The sequence below is a fragment of the Micromys minutus genome (genome assembly GCF_963924665.1).
Source record: "Micromys minutus genome assembly, chromosome: 2".
Lineage (NCBI taxonomy): Eukaryota > Metazoa > Chordata > Mammalia > Rodentia > Muridae > Micromys > Micromys minutus.
Genome location: NC_137971.1, coordinates 78,118,818 through 78,137,443, shown reverse-complemented (window position 1 = coordinate 78,137,443; position 18,626 = coordinate 78,118,818). Strand labels below are relative to the sequence as shown.

At 44.9% G+C, this 18,626-nt stretch overlaps 1 protein-coding gene across 2 annotated transcripts in view; it reads left to right on the top strand.

Moving 5' to 3' along the window:
• Window positions 1-3,299: 3,299 nt before the first annotated feature.
• The window catches only part of TMC5 (transmembrane channel like 5), a gene marked incomplete at both ends in the record, with an annotated part of 49,471 nt that continues 34,144 nt past the window's right edge, over window positions 3,300-18,626 (top strand). The window contains 5 exons of one of the 2 annotated variants that reach the window (XM_080913596.1): window positions 3,300-3,979; window positions 7,227-7,318; window positions 8,636-8,725; window positions 16,500-16,599; window positions 18,163-18,250. In XM_080913596.1, coding sequence (XP_080769722.1) covers window positions 3,300-3,979; window positions 7,227-7,318; window positions 8,636-8,725; window positions 16,500-16,599; window positions 18,163-18,250 — 1,050 coding nt within the window. Of the gene's footprint in view, window positions 3,980-7,226; window positions 7,319-8,635; window positions 8,726-13,130; window positions 13,435-16,499; window positions 16,600-18,162; window positions 18,251-18,626 lie in introns of those variants that run through there. The other variant, XM_080913597.1, reaches the window with a different exon arrangement.

Genomic DNA, 18,626 nt, shown 5'->3' with positions numbered 1-18,626 from the left:
GTGGGTGCACAGACAGACTCAGCCTAAGGGCCTTGACCCACCACACAGCCAGCACATAGAAGCCAGAGTCCTTTCTACCTATACCAAGTGCTGGGGTTCCTAACCATTTCCATTTTAGTACCATTTTAGTATTTAGTTTCTCTCTTCTTCCTTCCTTCCTTCCTTCCTTCCTTCTTTTCTTCTTTTGAGATTGAATCATGCTAAATAGCTGAGGCTGACCTCAAACTCACAATGTAGCCAAGGCTAGCCTGAAGTTTGTGATTTTTTTCCTGCTTCTGCGACGATACCAAGCATCATGATCCCCTCACCTCCAGCCTTCCTTTTTGTTTTCAGTTTTAGGAATGATATATTAATAAGTTCATATATAGGTCTTAGGTGTATAACTTGATGCATACATATCTATACTTCTAGTTGGCATCTCCCACCCAAGAATAGGATCGCAACCTAGCGCTCATAGAAGTCCTAGCCATTGGCCTTCTCTTCTCCACATCCACTATTCTGACTAAAATCATCATGCATTGCTAGCCTGGTCTTGAACTGGGATGAGTTTGTACAGTATAGGCTCTTTGGTGCTCACTGGTTACCTATCAGAATCATCCATGCTCCTTCGGGTAGCAAAAGTTCAGTCTTTGTTATCACTATATACTATTCCATGCTATGAGAATACTATAATTTATTTCCTTGTTCTGTTCTTGAACGACACCTGAGCTGTTTGCAACCTTGGGGTGCCTTGATACGTTTCTGTGGAGGTCACATGACTTGTCATCTTTTGGTGGATATACTTATTTCTCTTGGGCTAGTCTACATATATCTACTTTTTATTTCCTGAATGTACTAGGCCTTACTTGGCTTTGCTATGTATAAGACCTTGGTTTTATGTAGACCCTGGAAATCTGTAGCTGGACCTGATAATTTTACAAGGAGACAAATGAGCTAGGAAAAATAATTTGCAGTAAAACACAGCAATGGATCTTTATAGCACCACAGTGTGTATAAATGTCACCACTTGCAAAGATCATATTGTAGTGAAGATTCTTTGGTTTCATCAGCAATTAGCAAGCAACCTCTTAATTATGTCAAACAATGAATTCAATGACACAGGCATGTAGTGATTGTCTGCCTTCAGGCATGGCTGTCTCCAGGGGCTGCATACATCACCAGCACTCTTCTTTCTGTGTATCTCTTGGCCCTGCTCTCTCCCTATGGGAAACGTGTAGGCAAACCTATTAGCAGCTAGTGGAAGCTTCAGGCTAAAATCTCCTGGATACAATTTCAGCCAAACAAACAAAAACTCATAAAATTGATTCTTGTCAACTCTGCTGGGTGAAATGCCCTCACCTGGTCACTGTGCCTTGGAAGAAGAGAATCTCAATCAGGTTCCGCCCACAGGGACTCCCAACGGAGGGGGGGGGGCAGCCTATCCAAGGAGAATGTTTCCACAACAGATGAATGCGAGGAAGGAAGAGGAGGGAGGTAAGCTGACTCCCCTGGTGCTGAGCTACCTGGAATCAAGTTAGCCCACACATTTTCAGAACGCATAGCTGAGGGCAAAAAGTTAATATTTTCTTAAGCTTTGGTTATTCAAAGCCTAACCCATGCCATTTACACAGAGATAAAGTAGACAAAGTTGGCCAAGTTTTGAAAATCTTCTACTTCCTTCTTCGAAAGTATCTCCATTTACCTAATCATTCAGGCCTAAAACTGTCAAGATGTTTGTGTTTTACTTTCCTTATTTCCTGCTATGGGTGCAGCAACCAACCCTGTTGGCTCTTCCTGTTAACTTTTTTCTGTGCGCATCATTTTCTTCTCTACCCACACTGATACCAGTCCCATAGCTCCAGGCTGAGCTTTTAACCTCCTTGGAAGAAGAGCACCTTCTCAGCAAGTCTAATCTAGACCCTTCAGAACTTGCAGAGCATTGAACCCATTCCTGAGCCGAACATGGCGGGCAAGAGGATGGTGGGTGCTGATTGGTCATACTGCGTCACGTGATTTTTGTGGGTTTTGGTTAGTTGGTGCCTTCAGTTTCTGTACCACCGGTTGTGAGTGGGAATGGGAGGATTTCTTAGAGGGGAAATCAAGGCATTGATGACAGAGAAGGGAAACAGCAAAGCAGGTTTCCAGGACATCTAAAGAAAACCTTATCATTTGACTGGAGAGTGCGCCCCAATTGAAGAGTTTCCGGAACTGATAAAGTCACATTTTCAAACAGGAAGGGATCCTAGCTGATGTCCTTATCTGAGTGTTCTGTCTCATGTTTATACACTAGTCTTTCTTTGTTGGTTCGTGTTGATTTGTGCTGTTAACCATAGGAACAGAGCAATCAAAGCGTTCAAGGTTAGATGTGGTGGCCACACCTGTAATTCCAACATTTGGGAGGCTGGAACAGGAGGATAGTGAGTTCCAGATCAGCATGGGCTACACAGAAAGACCTTGTTTCAAACGCACACTAGAAAACAACAGCTCAAAGATGTTCTGGATCTTTGGGCTAGGGCACAGTTCAACTAGAAGAGCATTTGTCTAGTAGGGGAAGCCCAGCGTGGCTTATTGCCAGGCATAGTGGTATGTCTGTAATCCTTGAACTTGACCCCAAGTTCAAGGTCATTCTCTGCTACATAGTAAGCTCAAAGGCAACCTGGGCTACATGAGACTGACTCTCTCTCTCTCTCTCTCTCTCTCTCTCTCTCTCTCATATATATATATATATATATATATATATATATATATATATATATATATATATATATATATATATACCTGTAAGATATAACTACTGCCACAGTAGGTATCAGCACTGTGAGAAAGACAAGCTTATTCTCTCCCCCACAGCAGTCTGTGCTGCTACGGTGGCTTTGCTTAGGGGAGTTGCTTACCACTCAACTGTCCATATGTTGTGCGATTGTTCCTACAGAGAGCACTGTCATTCTCATGACTCAACACTGCAGTGCACCAGCTCCGTTCCAGCCCACAGAGGTAGAAAGCTGGGATGTGGAGGAAGGACATCAGTCCTTCAACCACATGACCTGGAAGCTGTAGATAATGCTCCTGCTGCCCTGCTGTTGAGCACCCTCATAAGCTTCACCCTAGGTGTGGGGAGTCTGCAAAACTCAGTCACTGCTCTCGGAACCTGAGCACGTACTTATCAGATAGTGGGAGAAAGCAGGCAGTTTATGCAAGGAAGGAAGAAAGCCAGTTTATTTTTCCTTTCCGTTTTGATTTTTCAGGTTAATGAACAAGTCGCTGGGATGCTATGGATACGGTGATGCTTTAACACTACCTGGTGAAGAGTCTGCAGCACCATGTCTTCCTATCACAACAACAGCCGATACGTGGAGGATGCTGACTACCCCGGTTATTCGGGGTCTCAGAACCACACACAGAGCTATTTGAAAACTCAAGATAATCTGAAATTCCCAAGGTCTCTGAACAATCCAGGCTTCCCCCACTCCCTTGCAGAACCAGATTATCCTGGATCTCCGAGTAACAGAGACTATCAAAATGCCAGGAGTCACCCACCCTCTGCACATTCCAGAACCAGGCCAGACTATGAGTCTTTACTTGAGCCAGACTATAATGACTTCCAGAGCGAACCCTACCACATAACTTCATCCATGGAGCCTGACTACCCTGGCTCTCAGCGTCATCCTGGTTTTGCAGGAGTCAGAAGCAGTGTGAACTATACAGGTCCTAGAACCAATCTAGGCTATTTGGGAACTCTGGAAGAGCCAGACTACCCTGGAGCTCAGGGCAATTCTTATCATTCTGGCCCCAGATCCCATTCCAACCTGCCAGGCTCCAGAAGAGATGCAGGTTTTGCTGGGTCCAGAATCAATTCCTACCCAGACTCTTTTGGGGAACCTGATTACCCAGGTGCTGAGAATCAACCTAACTCTCCCCACTTTTATGGAAAGCCAGACTATCCTGGTGCTGAAGAGGGTGATGGCTATAGCTCTTCCAAGTCCCTGGGAGTCATCAGGAGGTAAGTCCAAGCATATTCCTCCATTAGGGGCCCTCAGCATGCCAGTGGACACGGGTCCAATGGATCATAGGGACATGTTTTAATTATTTTTGTGTCATTGTGTCTAAAATGCTCAATACAAACAATTCACAGGATGAGGCATCTGTTTCAGATCACACAGAGTTCAAGCCCATGGTGCCTTGGTCCCATGCTCTTGGGCAGAACATTATGGCCACAGGAATGTGTGGCAAAGAAGAGAGTTCATGACCTGGAGGGGAGGGTAGCAAAGAGAGTGAGACCAGGTAGATGGTTGGAGGTACAGAGACAAGACTCCATCCCAAACCCACCCTCAGTGACCCTCTTCCTCCACCCAGAGCTCATCTCCCAAAACTTCCAGAAACTCCCAATATAGTGCCACCTGATGAGGACTGAGCATTCAGCCCACCCGTCTGTGCAGGATAAAGGACTTTAGCATCCGCCATTTTGGTCACTGTTATCAGGTGCTGCTTTAGACCTTCACAGCGTTGGCTGGGTGCCCTAGCTGGGCCAACTCTGATTTTCCTGAGCTAGCTTTTCCAAAGGTCATGTCAACAGCAATAGTTACTTCTTCAGTTAGTTTTTTCTTGTTGCTAGCATCTACATTTTACCACGTGAAATTTTAACTGATACAGGTCTTACTTTACATGTACCATCGCAATTATAATATTTATAATTTGAGTGGGTTTTTTTGTTTTTTTTTTTTTCTTTTTTTAAATAGGTATCTTAGGAGTGAGGATACATTCCTGTAATCTGAGCATTTTGGATGAGGTTGAGGCAGGAGGATTGTGACATTAAGGCCCAACTAGGTTGCATAGTGAGATATTCTCCAAAAGAAGGAAGGAAGGAAGGGAGAGGAGGAAAGAAAGAGAGGAAAGAGGGAGGAGAGGGGAAGGAGGGTGGGAGGAGGGAGTGACAAAGAGAGGATAAAAAGGAAGAGGGAGGGGAGGGAAGGGAAGAAGAAAGAAGTAACAAGATCCCAGTGGCTTGCATTTGTGTCAAGGAACAAGGACACAGGTCTTGGTATGCAGCTATCAGATAAATGCCTTCAGGACCTAAATGGAGGCCCACAGGACTAGGTCACAGGTGTTATCACCTCCAACTGTCTGAGTCACCATTCTGAGAGCCACCCTTGATCCCAGCAGTCCTGTTCTTTCCATCTCTCCTGAGTCCTCTTATCCTGTGAGGGAGGCGAGCTCGTTCACTTACAGACAGGGAGAAAGAAGTACAGAATCAACAGCGGAGCAAGGTGCCAGCCCCAGACTAGCTGGCCTTGCTCCTGTCCCCTCTCTACCTCTGACCTGTGCTCCAAGTCAGTTAACTGACTGCTCATTAAAATTACTCTGTTACCTAGAGGCCTTTAAAAATGATATAACTAGGGCTCAGTAATTAAGAATATTCACCACTCTTCCAAAGGATACAAGTTTGGTTCCCAGCTTACAACCACCCAAAATCCAGTTCAAGAGAACCGGACATGGCACATGATATATATATATATATTTATATATATATATATATATGTGTGTGTGTGTGTGTGTGTGTGTGTGTGTGTGTGTTATTTTTGTATTGTTATTGTTGCTGCTATTGCTATATTATTACTGTTATTGTTATTATTTTATTGATTTTTTGAAATAGGGTCCTAGCACATAGCCCAGGCTGACTTGAACTTGTCCAGATTCTTTTGCTTCTTCTTCCTAAGTTATAGTATTATCATCATTAATACTATTGTTATTATTATTGAGACAGTGTTTGACTATATAGTCCTGGCTGGCCTATTACTTATATACTAGTATCCAGACTCACAGAGATTTGTCTGCCTCTGTCTGTCTCCTGAACACTGGGATTAAGCTATGTGCCCACACACCCAACTAAGATGTGTGTGTGTGTGTGCGTGTGTATATGTGTGTGTGTGTGTGTGTGTGTGTGTGTGTGCACCTGTGCTTATACTTGACTTTGGGTGTTGTCCTCTGGTCTCTCACTGAACCCGAAGTTCACTGTTTTGGCCAGGTTGAAGTCAACAAGCATTAAGGACCCATTTATTTCTGCCCTCTGATGCTAGGGTCGTAACTCCCAACTTTTCTGTGAAGCTGCGGGTTCAAACTTAGCTCCTCATACTTGCACACACACATTCTTGCCCTCTGAGCATCTCCTTAGCCCCCGGTTGCTTAGTTTTTACAGCACTTTTTCTACACCCGTGCTCTCTGGCCTACCACCTGTATTTCTGCTGCCCCTGTCTTTACTGCACTAATCAGTCCTTCAAGCTTCCTCTGAGATGCGCTCTCTCCATGTGGTCTTCTCAGAACCCCCAGCTGGAACCCCTATCCTTTCTCTGAACCCTCAACCTGTCTTTTGACATTCCCTAATTCCTACTTGTATTGCTCTCGGCCGTATTTAAAAGTGGGTTGTGCAGGGAAGGAAGCTCCTTTGGGGTCAGTATCACATCTTTTTCTCTGTATCCTTAGTGGCTAACTCACAACTGACACAGGGCTGGCCTTCTGACAGCATCACAAGACAGATGCATAGATGGATTAGGAATGGGTACATGGGTGAATGGATGGATGGGTAGATTGCATACGTGAGCGGTGAACGAACGACGAGCGAACTGTCACCCTGACAGGGCTGGATAGAGTGGGACTGTGCTAGTGAGACTTTCTGCCACTGTAATAAACAAGCACACAAAAAGCAAAAACTGACGTAAACTAAACGAGAAAAGATGTATCTTGACTTACAGTTTCAGAAGTTTCAGCCCATCATGGAACAGAGGGTATGAAGTAGAACACTTCATATCATAGTGGCCAAGAAGTAGAGAGATGAGGAGAGAAAAAGAGAAGGGAGGAGGGGAGGGACAAAAGGGAGGAAAGAAAGAACAGAGGGGGGAAAGGAAGATGGGAGGGAGGGAGGGAGGAACAGAGGGAGACAGAGAGAGAGAAAAGAGACTATGTATTCAGGTGAATTTCTCTTGGTTCCCCTTTGATTCCTTTTGCACCCTCACACACACATGCACACACACATGCACACACATGTCTGTCCTCATATGAAAGGGTCCTTTCTTAGATAATCTTCTCTGGAAATGATTCTCACAGATACTCCCAGATGTGTGCTTTACTAACTCCCTAGACTTTCTCAGTCCAGTCAAGGTGATAATAAGCTGGACTGTCACAGGTAGCTGTGCTTTGGGAATTTAAAGATGCTCAGCCAGACATATTCAGTGTGATCCACTATTTTCTTGCAGGCGTAATGGCCCCTTTGGCATGCCAGGGAGAGAGGATGAAGGCATTGAAATGGCATCCTTGCAGATGGCAGGTGACTCTAGAAATGGCTATGGTAAGTGTGTGTTTGGGTGGCATTAATGTCCCAGGAAGGAAGCAGAAGGCACACTACAGCAGCAGCACTGGTTTCTCCCCCCACCCCACCCCCAGATTTCTTTTTACACACATAGAACTTGGTGTGTAAGAAGCCAAGGGGAGGGGAGGAAATGGTGAAGCAGGGAGGAGGAAAAAGAGGAAGAGGGAAGGATAGGGAATTGGAGAAGGACCAGCTAGGAACAGCCCAGGATGCTGATGATATAAGGCACAGGCAGAGGCTTCATAAGCTGCAGGGGGTGCTGGGAATGGTTTTGAAGGCAGCAGAGAGGAAGGGACAGGATGAAGCTCTTGGGTTAGTGTGTACTAGGAGTCCGCTGCGTTCTAGGCCCATCGAACCATTTTATATCTCTAAACAGATCGTTCCACCAGCAGCAATCCTGTGTAAAAGTCAGATCGCCATCCCTGCTTTACAGATTATGGCAGTGAAGCTCAGAGATGTTGAGTAACATGCCTGGGGTGAACAGCTGGCCAATGCCAGGGCTGAGAATTACTCCCATGCAAGAAGTTCTAGAGTGCTCCACATTCTGTGTTTCACCCTCAGCATGGACTGCATAAGCGTGTCCTGCACTGTGTGGCACTGTCACAGAGGCAGGGAGCGGACTCTGGCCCTAGGAAAATCAGGCCATACTTAGTCCATGCGTCACAAAACACTACAGCTTCAAGGAACCTTTGTGCTCACCTACATGAGCGGTTTCAATATGACTTGTAGCTCATTAACTAACAAGTACAATCAATTATAGAGTGAGATAGAGATTTAAGTATATAAGCTTAAGTTTGTGTAGTTAAAATAGAGTTTTGTAAAATGTGGTTATCAGTCAGTTACATGAGCATTATTCTGTGCTGAGTCACAAGTACTAAGTCTATAAAAAAAAGTTTTGAGGTTTTGTTTTTACTTAATGTACATGGGCATTTTGCCTATGTGTGTGGCTGTGCCCAACATATGTGCAGTGTCCTCAGAGGTTAAAGGAGGCAGGTGACTGTGAGTTGTCACCAACTGGGAATCAGACCCAGGTCATCTACATGAGCAGCCAGTGCTCTTAACCATTGAGCCATCTCTCCAGCCCCCAAGTTGTTTTAATCGTATGAATTTTGTATTTTAATTCTATTTTCTACCCAAGTTCTTAATCTTGGATATCGTAGGACCTCAAAGGCAAAATCTTGGTGTGGGTGACCGTTCTTGACCACTGTGACTCTTCCTGACCACAGTTAGCCATCACGTGTTTCTCAGTGTCTAGTGTGCAAGGACTGATTGTCCATGTTCCCCTCCTCAATGCAGTGAACCCTGCTTACGTGAGAGGAAGTAGTCCTGTCTGTCCAGACAGAAACCTGTTGCTGTGCGCGCGTGATTGGAACGCATCACTGCAAGGTAAGACCTAATGAATCATCACTAAAAAGTCACTCCTGGGGAAGGACTGGGCTCAAGGCCACCCAGGTACTGGAAATGGCACTTCATCGAGACCGTTGGACTTCTAATGGATGTAGTGGTGCTGCATTTATCATAAGAGTTTTCTCCCTGCCTCCATCCATCCATCTGTACCTTCCCACCTTCTTTTCCTCTTCTGCTGCGGGGACTGAGCCTGGGGTCTTGTGAGTGGTCAGCACTAACCTTACGCTTTAACCTCACCACTCAGAGTTTCCTTGTAGACAATACAGGTTTCCCTGTCTAAGAATCATATCTTCATTAGGAGCCATCTGGTTGAAGCCTGGGGGAATGATTCAGTGGGTGAAGTGCCTGCTATATAGCCAGGGAGACTTGAGTTTGAATTCCAGGAACGCGTGCGCGCGCGCGCGCGCGCACACACACACACACACACACACAAAATGTATAATGTCAAGTGTCTGTAACTCAGTACAATGGGGACAGAGACAGGTGACTCTGGGAGCTCACTGGGTAGCCAGCCTAGTGAGAATGGCAACCTTCGGGTTCAGTTGAGAGACCATATCTCAAAAGCTAAGCTGGAGAACAATAGAGGAAAGACATCCTGGCCTCTACATGTGCCCAGTCATAGAGGTGAGTGCCCCAATGCACACACAGGTGCCTACAAACACACATACACACACACTTAAAAAATCTTCTCATTATAATGGAAACCTAATTTATTAGCAAGGAATGTATTGGCTTGGGGGGGAAAGGTGTGGGAAAACTTAAGAACTGAAGGTCAAAATAGCTTCCACTTCCTCCTATGGTGCTCAGCACATAGGGGTTTTTGCTGGTCAGTTTGTTGACTATAAAAACCATCGCCCTAGAGTTTGAAACCAGGGCTGGGTGCCACTGGATTTATGACTCATCTACCTCTCACCTCTGCTTGGCTCAGTTTCTCATTAAACTTGACCCTAGTAGGCATGAGGGTCAGGCCATCAGATCTGCAGAAGCCCCTCAGCATAGCTATTCTTTTGAAGGCTTTCCTTTCTCCCTGGCTGTCTAGTGCTACAAAGAACTTGAGCCACACTTGACTCAATCATTTTATCATAGGTGACAAGATAGGGCCACCTGTCTCAAGGCTAATGCTTGTGTTTCTGGGACAACGTCCACAAATAAATTGTGAAACAATAAAGCAGCTTCCATAAGGTTGGCATGTGTATGAACATCACTGGAAGTGTGTAGACCAATGGAAGACAGAGCTTTTTCTTTGTATATGTGTGTGTGTGTGGTATGAATGTGTGTACGAGGGTTTGAGTGCGTGTGCTCTTATGGAAGCCAGGAGTTGACGTCTTCCTATTGCTTCAACTTACATATTTAGGCAAAGCCCTCCTGCCACCTTAAAATTATATTTTGTCCAGGTGTGGCTGCACATACCTTTAATTCTAGTATTTTGCAGGCAGAGGCAGACACATATCTATGAGTTCAAAGATAGTCTAGTCTATATGGCAAGTTCCAGGTTAGCCAGGGCAACATCATGACCTTTTCACAAAAAATAAATAACGTTTTGTTTATTATTATTATTTGTGTGTGTGTGTGTGTCACAGTACACTATGGAGGTCAGAGGACAAACTTGGGGGAGTTGGTTCTTGCCTACTGTGTTGGTGCCTAGGACTGAACTCACATCATCAAGCTGAGTCAAAAGCCACTTTAACAATTGAAGCATCTCCCTAGCCTCATATAAGATAGCTTTTGGGATTCTTAGAGCCCATCTCTGCCTCCCAAGCCCTGGAATTACAGAAGGCAAGTGCACTCAGTGCATGCATGGGTACTGGGATTTTAACCCATTTCCTCAAGGTTACCACAAGCACACATTGAACGATCTCTGCTGAAGTATTAGAAAATTCTAAATATCTACATATCAGGTGTGGCAAGAAAGGCTTTATTTAGAGACAGAGACTAATGGAAACTGTCAGAGAGACACGAGGGAAGGCCATCACAAAGGCAAGCCTGTGAATACAGAGGACCAAATAGATGGGTTCTTCTTATATCATAATGTAAATCGAGGGACCATGCAACCTAAAGCTATTTCTCTCTGTCAGTTCAATATTGTATGAGCAGCTTTCAGACTCATCCTTCCAGAACCTTCCCAGGCTAGAGTGTAACTTTTTCGGGAAGTAAGTACTACAGGCTGGCAGTGGGGCACAGGTGGCTTTAGCTATTGAGGGAAAGTAGTACAGTGAGCGTCATTACACTGCTCTGTCCAGCCAGCATGAGGTTGGAAGAAGGGGCCCCAGAGATAGGCTTTTAATGTTTCCTGATTTTTAAATTTCACTCTTACAGATTCTGCTAATGCCCCAAGAACTCCCTGGCACAGAGCAGGCACTAGTAAATAAATTTACTGGGGGTTTCTACTCAACCTTTGTGTACTTAGTTCCCAAATAAAAGACACAAAACCTTTATATTTATAATGAGCCTTAAAGCACTAGAGCTGGGCAGATGTCAACCCTCTGTGCTATTTTGTCTGCTCCCTGTCAATAACACGGTGATAAAACTTGCCACATTCCACCTGGGCCGATCTTACTCCAACTGGCCAGTGTCATGTTGTCACAATCCACTTAGCCCATGGCATCTTCTCTCGTCACCTCTCTGCTCTCCTCATGGTCGCTGCCTCAGACAAGGAGCCCAGAAATGGAAGCCCCGCCTACCTCTCTTCTGCCCAGCGACAGGCTGTAGGCATCTTTATTCATCCTATAGTTCTAAATTAAGGAGCTAGGTTGCATAGCATCACTTGGTGTGTGTGAGGCAACCAGGTCTTGGGGGCCAGTGTTCAGCATTCTAGTACATAGCAAAGGACCAAACCTCAACACACTTGCTAATTTATGAATGAGTGATGAATTAATACACATTAGTACCTTGTTCTAGAAGGAGACAAAAGGTGAAGAACTCAAGCTCTCTTTTTTGGGTTCAGACCTTTTGTGCAACTGATCTCTGACATCTTAGCCTTAGGCAAAATCTCCCCTCCCCCCATCGAGCCTCAGTTTTCTTAGTTATGAAATGGGCTAATTGTGAAAACCAAAATAGCATACTCTAAGGCAGCGGTTCTCAACTTATGGGTCATGACCCCCTTGGGGATCAAATGACTTTTTCACAGGGTTGTCTAAGACCATCAGAAAACACAGATCTTTACATTATAATTTTTAACAATAGCAAAATTGCAGAGCAACAACAAAAATAATTTGGGCTTGGGGGTTCACCACAACATGAGGAACTGTATTAAAGAGTCAGTGCATCAGGAAGGTAGAGAACCACCCCTCTAAAGTATCTGCCCTCAGTAAAGCCCGACGATGCCAGTGAGCACATGGGGAGGAGGTAAGAAGTTCTTGTCCAATCCTGACTTGTAATAGAAGTCAGGGGACTGAGTACATTGTATCACCTCTCTGCCCTTAGTTTAGCCCATTGAAAAAATGGGCAAGTTGTTCCAGGTCACTTGAAAACTGGATCTGTACAAGTTCTGTTCAGGTCTCTGGTACTGGGGCAGAGCAGTACCTTAGTGCTGATTTCTTTTCCTCATGGAACAGGACTAGTTGAGAGAGTAATTCAGTAGAGAAGCTGTCTCCATGATCCTCTCAAGGATTGAGTTTCCCTCCCTCCATCACCCTTAGCCAACAAATGTCTGCTTAATTGTCTTCAAAACAAGAAGGCAGGAAGGCAGAGGGAGGGTAGAGAAAGAAATCCAGCCAAACCAAATCTTTTCAAAACTCATTCTCAAAAGCTGCATTCTCATTGGCTAACACTGACACGAAGAGGATAGATATTAGAAGGCAGACCTGGGGTGATCAGGAGATAATGATAATGTTATAAACTCATATGGGTTTATATAGAAGACATTATGTTATTAGTATGCACAGGCTTTTGTGTGGAGGCCAAGGGAAACACACAGAAAGGATCAGTTCAGTCTTTCCACATTGTGGGGATATTAACACAGGTCATTAGACTTGGCAATGAGTACCCTTAATCCCTAAGCCATCTCACTGCCCCCGAAATATACATATCAAATGATGAATGTAAAATTGACAAGAAAACCTTGTCCTATGGATACTGGTCATTTAGAAGACTCCCCACCTTTGTTTCTAGAACCCCATTGTCTTTAATGAAGGGTTCTGTTTAAAAATTCTCACTTAGCTACCAAGGCAGAATTCTCTGTAGGGAAATGTGTCTCCTCCTGAGGAACACCCTCAGGGACAGAGGCAGAAGACATGTTGTAATTTGTGTGGAGCTCTTTGTGAATGGGGCATCCTTTCTCTGACATCATCACTCTTCCTTGGTGGACCCAACCATGACAGCCTGAATGCTTATGAGACCTTTGATGACCAACCCTGTGAAGAGCAAGAGTCTTCGTAGGCAAGAGATGCTGTCAGACGACCAAGCGAACGAAATCATCATAGAAATGGAGAATGTCCCCTCTGGGGTCCAACGACACCTAACATCAAATCAAATTGCTCTGAGAAAGTCATCAGCAAACCCGACCTTCAGCATGCTTTCCCCATCAGCTGTGGACACCGTAGATTGTCAGAATTTCAGCCATGGGAATGAGAGAAGGCACAACTGTTTGTTGAAGTTTTCATCTCTGAATGAATCAGTTTCTCAGATCTGTCAGGGCCCAGAGTGCCTGGGCATGGATGAAACCTGTACTTTTCATGAAACTGTTCAAGGTATAGAATTCTCAGCAAAAGTTAGGGAAGTACCTTTAAAGTTGTCTACAGGTGGTTGTTGTTGATGGTGATGGTGGTGGTGTTCGTGGTGGTGGTGGTGGTGGTGGTGGTGTGTGTGTGTGTGTGTGTACTTAGCACAGTGCATGTGTGAAGGTCAGAGAACAGCTTAGTGATGCCAGTTTCCTCCTACCTTTCCCTGAAGTCCAGGCTGTGGGCATCGAACTCAGGAAGGTATGCTTGCACAGGAAGGCTTTTATTAGCAGGGATCATTTCATGCTGGTCCCTCCACTGCATTCTTTTGAGACAAGGTCTTTCACTGAATCTGTAGCTCCAGGACTCAGCCAGACTGACTGGCTATTTAACCCCAGGGTTCCTTCTATGCCCGGCCTCCTCATGCTGGGATGATGAGTCTACTGCTGTGCCCAGCATGGGAATTAGGAATCCAAAGGCAGAAAACTCATACTCCAATGGCAAGCACTTTGCCCACTAAGCCATCTTCCTAGCCTTTAATTAAAAAAAAAAAGATATCAAGTTATTTTCAAGGGTCACAGTCAGGAATCTAAAAGATGCTGGCAAGGAAGACAAGTGCCACTTTGAGTCTTACCTACTAAGAGCTCATTTTCCAGACAACCATATTCCATGTGCCCAGAGCTTAGCCATCAAGGTTAGTTTTGCTAGACATTGAATCTACTTGTATTTTGTTTCATACTGTGTACCTTTGAGACAGGCTTAATGAGGAAACTGAGGCTCAGCAAAAGTCATTGCTACCATGGTTTCTGGGGTGAGACAGGATGCCTCACAGCTAAGTTTATCCTTAGCCTGAGTCTTAGATGAGACCCTCCAGCCTCTGAGGGTCTGTCAGGGCTCTTTCTGTTTTACCCCATGATACTCTAGATGTGGGTCTGGGCCTATGGCTCAGATGGTAAGGTGTTTGCTTAGCATAAAGCAAAACAAAATCCCTCTGAGCTTCATCCTCAGCATCCATGCACAGGACATGATGGTACATGTCTGTGGTCCTGGCATTCTTGAGGTTGAAGAAGGAAGGTTATAAGGCCAAGGTCATTCTCAACTGTGTATGGAGTTTGAGACCAGTCTGAGTTACATGAGGTATTATCTAAGAAATTCTATTAATATTTATTTTTATTCTAGGTATAGTCTAGTATGTGCCAGTAATTTCTAGAGAAGGGGAAAATGTAGCTAACACTTTACTAGCTAATACTATGTTCTCCTTCCTAGCCACTCTGTAATGGCCCTTCCCACCCCTTCATATCTCTCCACTCCCCTCTCCTCAACTCACCTCCCTCCCCTCTCCCTTGCTTATCCTAAACAGGGAAACAAAAAATTCTTTTCAGCAAAGTGAGCACCCTTTGAGAGTGCCTCTTTCCACCTCAGTGAACACAGAGCTTCCTCTGAGCCTTTTCAGTTCCATGTTGACTCTGAGCCCAAGAAGCAGCCCACACCTGCCCCTCAGCAGAGCATCCTGCAAGCCAGTCCCATTCATGTTAGCAGACGGTCACAGCAGTTTGAAGGTTATACCTTAGACACACGCTATCCAGAGGAAGAAAGGCAATCATTGCTCCCCCCTCCCTTTTTGGTATAGAAGGAAGAAATCCTTTTCCAAGAAACTTTTTGGCCAATAGTATGTCACATGTCTCTGTCTAAGTCCCAGGAAAAATGATAAGGCCAGTGGATTGGCTTAGACTCACTGGGACCTGTCCCATGTGCCTGGAGATGGTGCTTGCAGAAGATGCATAGGCCTTGTTAGGGAAGTGGAGGTAGGAGTGGATTCAGCTGGAGTTCCTAGTTAATAGGAGGGGATGACTTGGAGGCTGAAAATGTGACTATGAGTTAGGGAAGGAAGAATTAAGAAAGATGTGACAATTGTCAGGGACTTAAGGAAAGGCACTCAATTTGCCTGGAGTTCAGAGAGATGCAGGTGGGCAAGATCTGCTGCTTTGCTCAGTGATGGTTTCGTTTTGCTTTTGCTGTTGTTGTTATTTGTTTGTTTGTCTTGGGAAATACAGAAGTATTGGATTAGAATAGTCTAAATGTTAGCTTTGATTTTGAGTACACATGTACACACACACACACACACACACACACACACACACACATTTGTCTTCTGGTCACTTCCATTTGTGGTTTTGTTTTTTGAGACAGGGCCCCACTATGGAGCTCTGGCTGATCTGAAATTCACTCTGTAGGCCAGGATAGCCTTGACCTTAGAGATTCACCTGCCTCTGCATCTTGAGTGCTGGAATGAAAGGTTTTGTCACCTCAGCAGACTCCATCTGTGATCTTTGCATCCCCTGAGTCTATATTATCTCTTATACCAGTCTATATGGTGCCGTGTGTTCATTGTTCAGGACTGGGAACAGAACCACCGGTTCCAGGCCAACCTGAGCTATAGAACAGAAATCTGTCTCAAAATATAATATGCTCTAGTTTCAATACCATGATTGACTGACTGGTTGACATATTTATAGGAGATGTAGGTGAGCTAGGATCTCACAAGGTGACCCAGTATACTAATTACTTTTCTATTGCTGTGGTAAACACTGTGACCAGGGCAACTATCAGAAGGCATTTATCTGGGCTTATGGTTCCAGCGGGTTAAGAGTCAGTGTAGTGGAGAAACATAGTAGCAGGCATGGCAGCTAGAAGGAAACTGAGCACTTACATCTTGAACTGAGAGCAGGAAGGAGAGAGAGAGCTCTACCTGAGAATGGTTTAAGTCTTTAAGCTCTCAAAGCCCGTCCCCATTGTACACTTCCTTCAACAAGGCCACACCTCCTAAACCTTCCCAAACAGCACCACAAACTGAAAAACAAACATTCAGATGCCTAAAACTATGGGGAACATGTCACTCAGACCACAATACCCTGATTGGTCTTGAACTCATTATGTAGCTCAGGATAGCTTTGAACTTGCTATCTTCCTGTCTCTGCTTTTCAGTTGTGGGATTACAGGCGAACACTGCCAAAGCTCACTCCAAAGTCACCTCTTCAAATGTTAAGACTGTGTTAAAGAAAAAGTAACAGAACTCTGTTCCTTTTCTTCTGCAGGACAAAAACTAATTGCATCCCTGGTTCCCATGACATCTAGAGACAGAATCAAAACCATCAGGAACCAGCCAAGGACCATGCAAGAGAAGAGGGAGCTTAGGTATGGCCATTGTTCTTACATGGGAACCTCAGTCTACTGCTTTTGTCCCATCTCAAAAAGATAAGAAACGGATAATGCAGGAGACAGTTCTTCTGTAAGAGGAACCTTTACAGGGTGGGACCCTTCCCCACTCTCCTCTGCCACTCCCCACAGATGGGTATTATGTAGCTTTAGCTGTCCTCAAATCCAGGCTCCTCCTGCATCAGCCTCTGAGTGCTGCTGAGATAAAGGTATCACAACCGTATATTGATACCGGCTCTTATGTGGCCTATCTGCCCATGAACTTGTTGTATAACCAAAGGTTGTTTTGATCCTCCTGCCTCCATTTCCTGAGTGCTAAGGGCTGGGGCTTGGCCTGTCTCCCCAGAGGCCCTGGGTACCCTGGTACATGACTGCTTCCAGAGAGGATTCTCTGGAGAAAATTAAGTCTCCAGTGAGGTCTAGTTAGCACTGCCCAGGCCAGGCACTCACTTGAATTAATTTCTTCCAAGATAAGACATGTTCTGTGGTTCTCTCTCTCAAAGTCTAGATGCCATCCAGTCCCACAAGAAAGATGCATTAGCCAAATCCTCCAACATCTCTGACTTAGATATCGTCAGGTCATCAAATGCAAAGCAAGTCTGAGAACCTGACACGAAATAGAGGGTTCTAAAGAGTCAGGAGATGAGATGCAGTGTGTACATCCTGGGAAGGCTGGGAGGAGAAACTGGGAGTATGTGAAGTAAGCATCAGGAGCCTAGGAACCAGGAAACATGAATGCTAGCTTTGGGCAAACCTACTGTGTTACCTTTCTTCTTTTCCTTTTTATATTGGCTATTCTCTGTATTTACATTTCGAATGTGATCTCCTTTCCCCACATCCCCAATTAGTTACCTTTCTACTGGTGTGATAAAATACCAGGAACTAGTCACAGAAGAGTTTCTTTGGGGTTATGGTTCTAGAGCCTTAGAGTCCATCATGGCGGAGGGTAGGCATGCTGACTGGAGCTAACAGCTCACATCTTGAACCACAAGCAGAGAGAGCAAACCGGAATGGCCGAGTCTTAGAGACCTCAGAGCCCACTCACAGTAATGTTTGGTGAGCCACACTTCCCAAAGAATGGCGTTAATTGGGGACCAATGTTCAAATCTCTGCCCCCAAACTCTGGGAAAACATCTCATTCAAGCCACCCCACCTACCATAGAAAGTGAACAGAGGGGACTGTGAGAGGTGTGTGGGAACACTACACTGTCTAAAAACTTCAGGTAAATCTCAAACTAGTCTAAATCTAAACTTTGCTTTAAAACAAACAAACAACAAAAAAAATGGGAAAATCTGGGGAGAAAGCTCAGTTGGAAAATGACACTATGCAAACATAAGAACCAAACTTATATCATCAGAACCCATGTAAAAGCTGACACCCTTGTATTTCCAGGGCTGGGACCATTGAGATCCAGGACTAAATGATTCTGCTCTGACCCCCAAGAGGCTGGAACGACAAACAGGGGCCTCGGTGTCCTGGGGTGGCTAGTTTTTTAGGAAGTAAATTCCACTGATGTCCAATACTCCTATTGTTTTCCACAGAAAGATAGTTGACAAGGAAAAGAACAAACAGTCCCATGGCATCCTGGAGGCCAACTGCTGTGCTCAGTGTCTGAGCTCCCTTTCACTGGTAAGTCAACTTTTAAAATCATGTTTTCCATGCCTTTGGTCTCAGTACTGGGAAGGCAGAGGCAGGCAGGGCTCTGTGGACTGGGGGCTGGAGCTTCTCTTCGTAATGAGTTCTAGGTTATCCAGGGCTACATAGGTTTTTTCCATTAACATATAATTTGCATGTTAGTGCTGTAATACATGCTACCCCAACACCTTCATGTGGCCTGAGTGGATCAAAATTGGCACTTTCCTCCCCTTGTCCTTCTATCATGTGAACAAACGTCTGTTTCCTGCAGATGAGGAGTCAACTAGCTTGGTGAGCCAGTCAGCTTAGCTTACAGGGGACAGGACGGACAACCTGCAGGCTGTTGCACTACTGAAGATGTTTCTCTCCC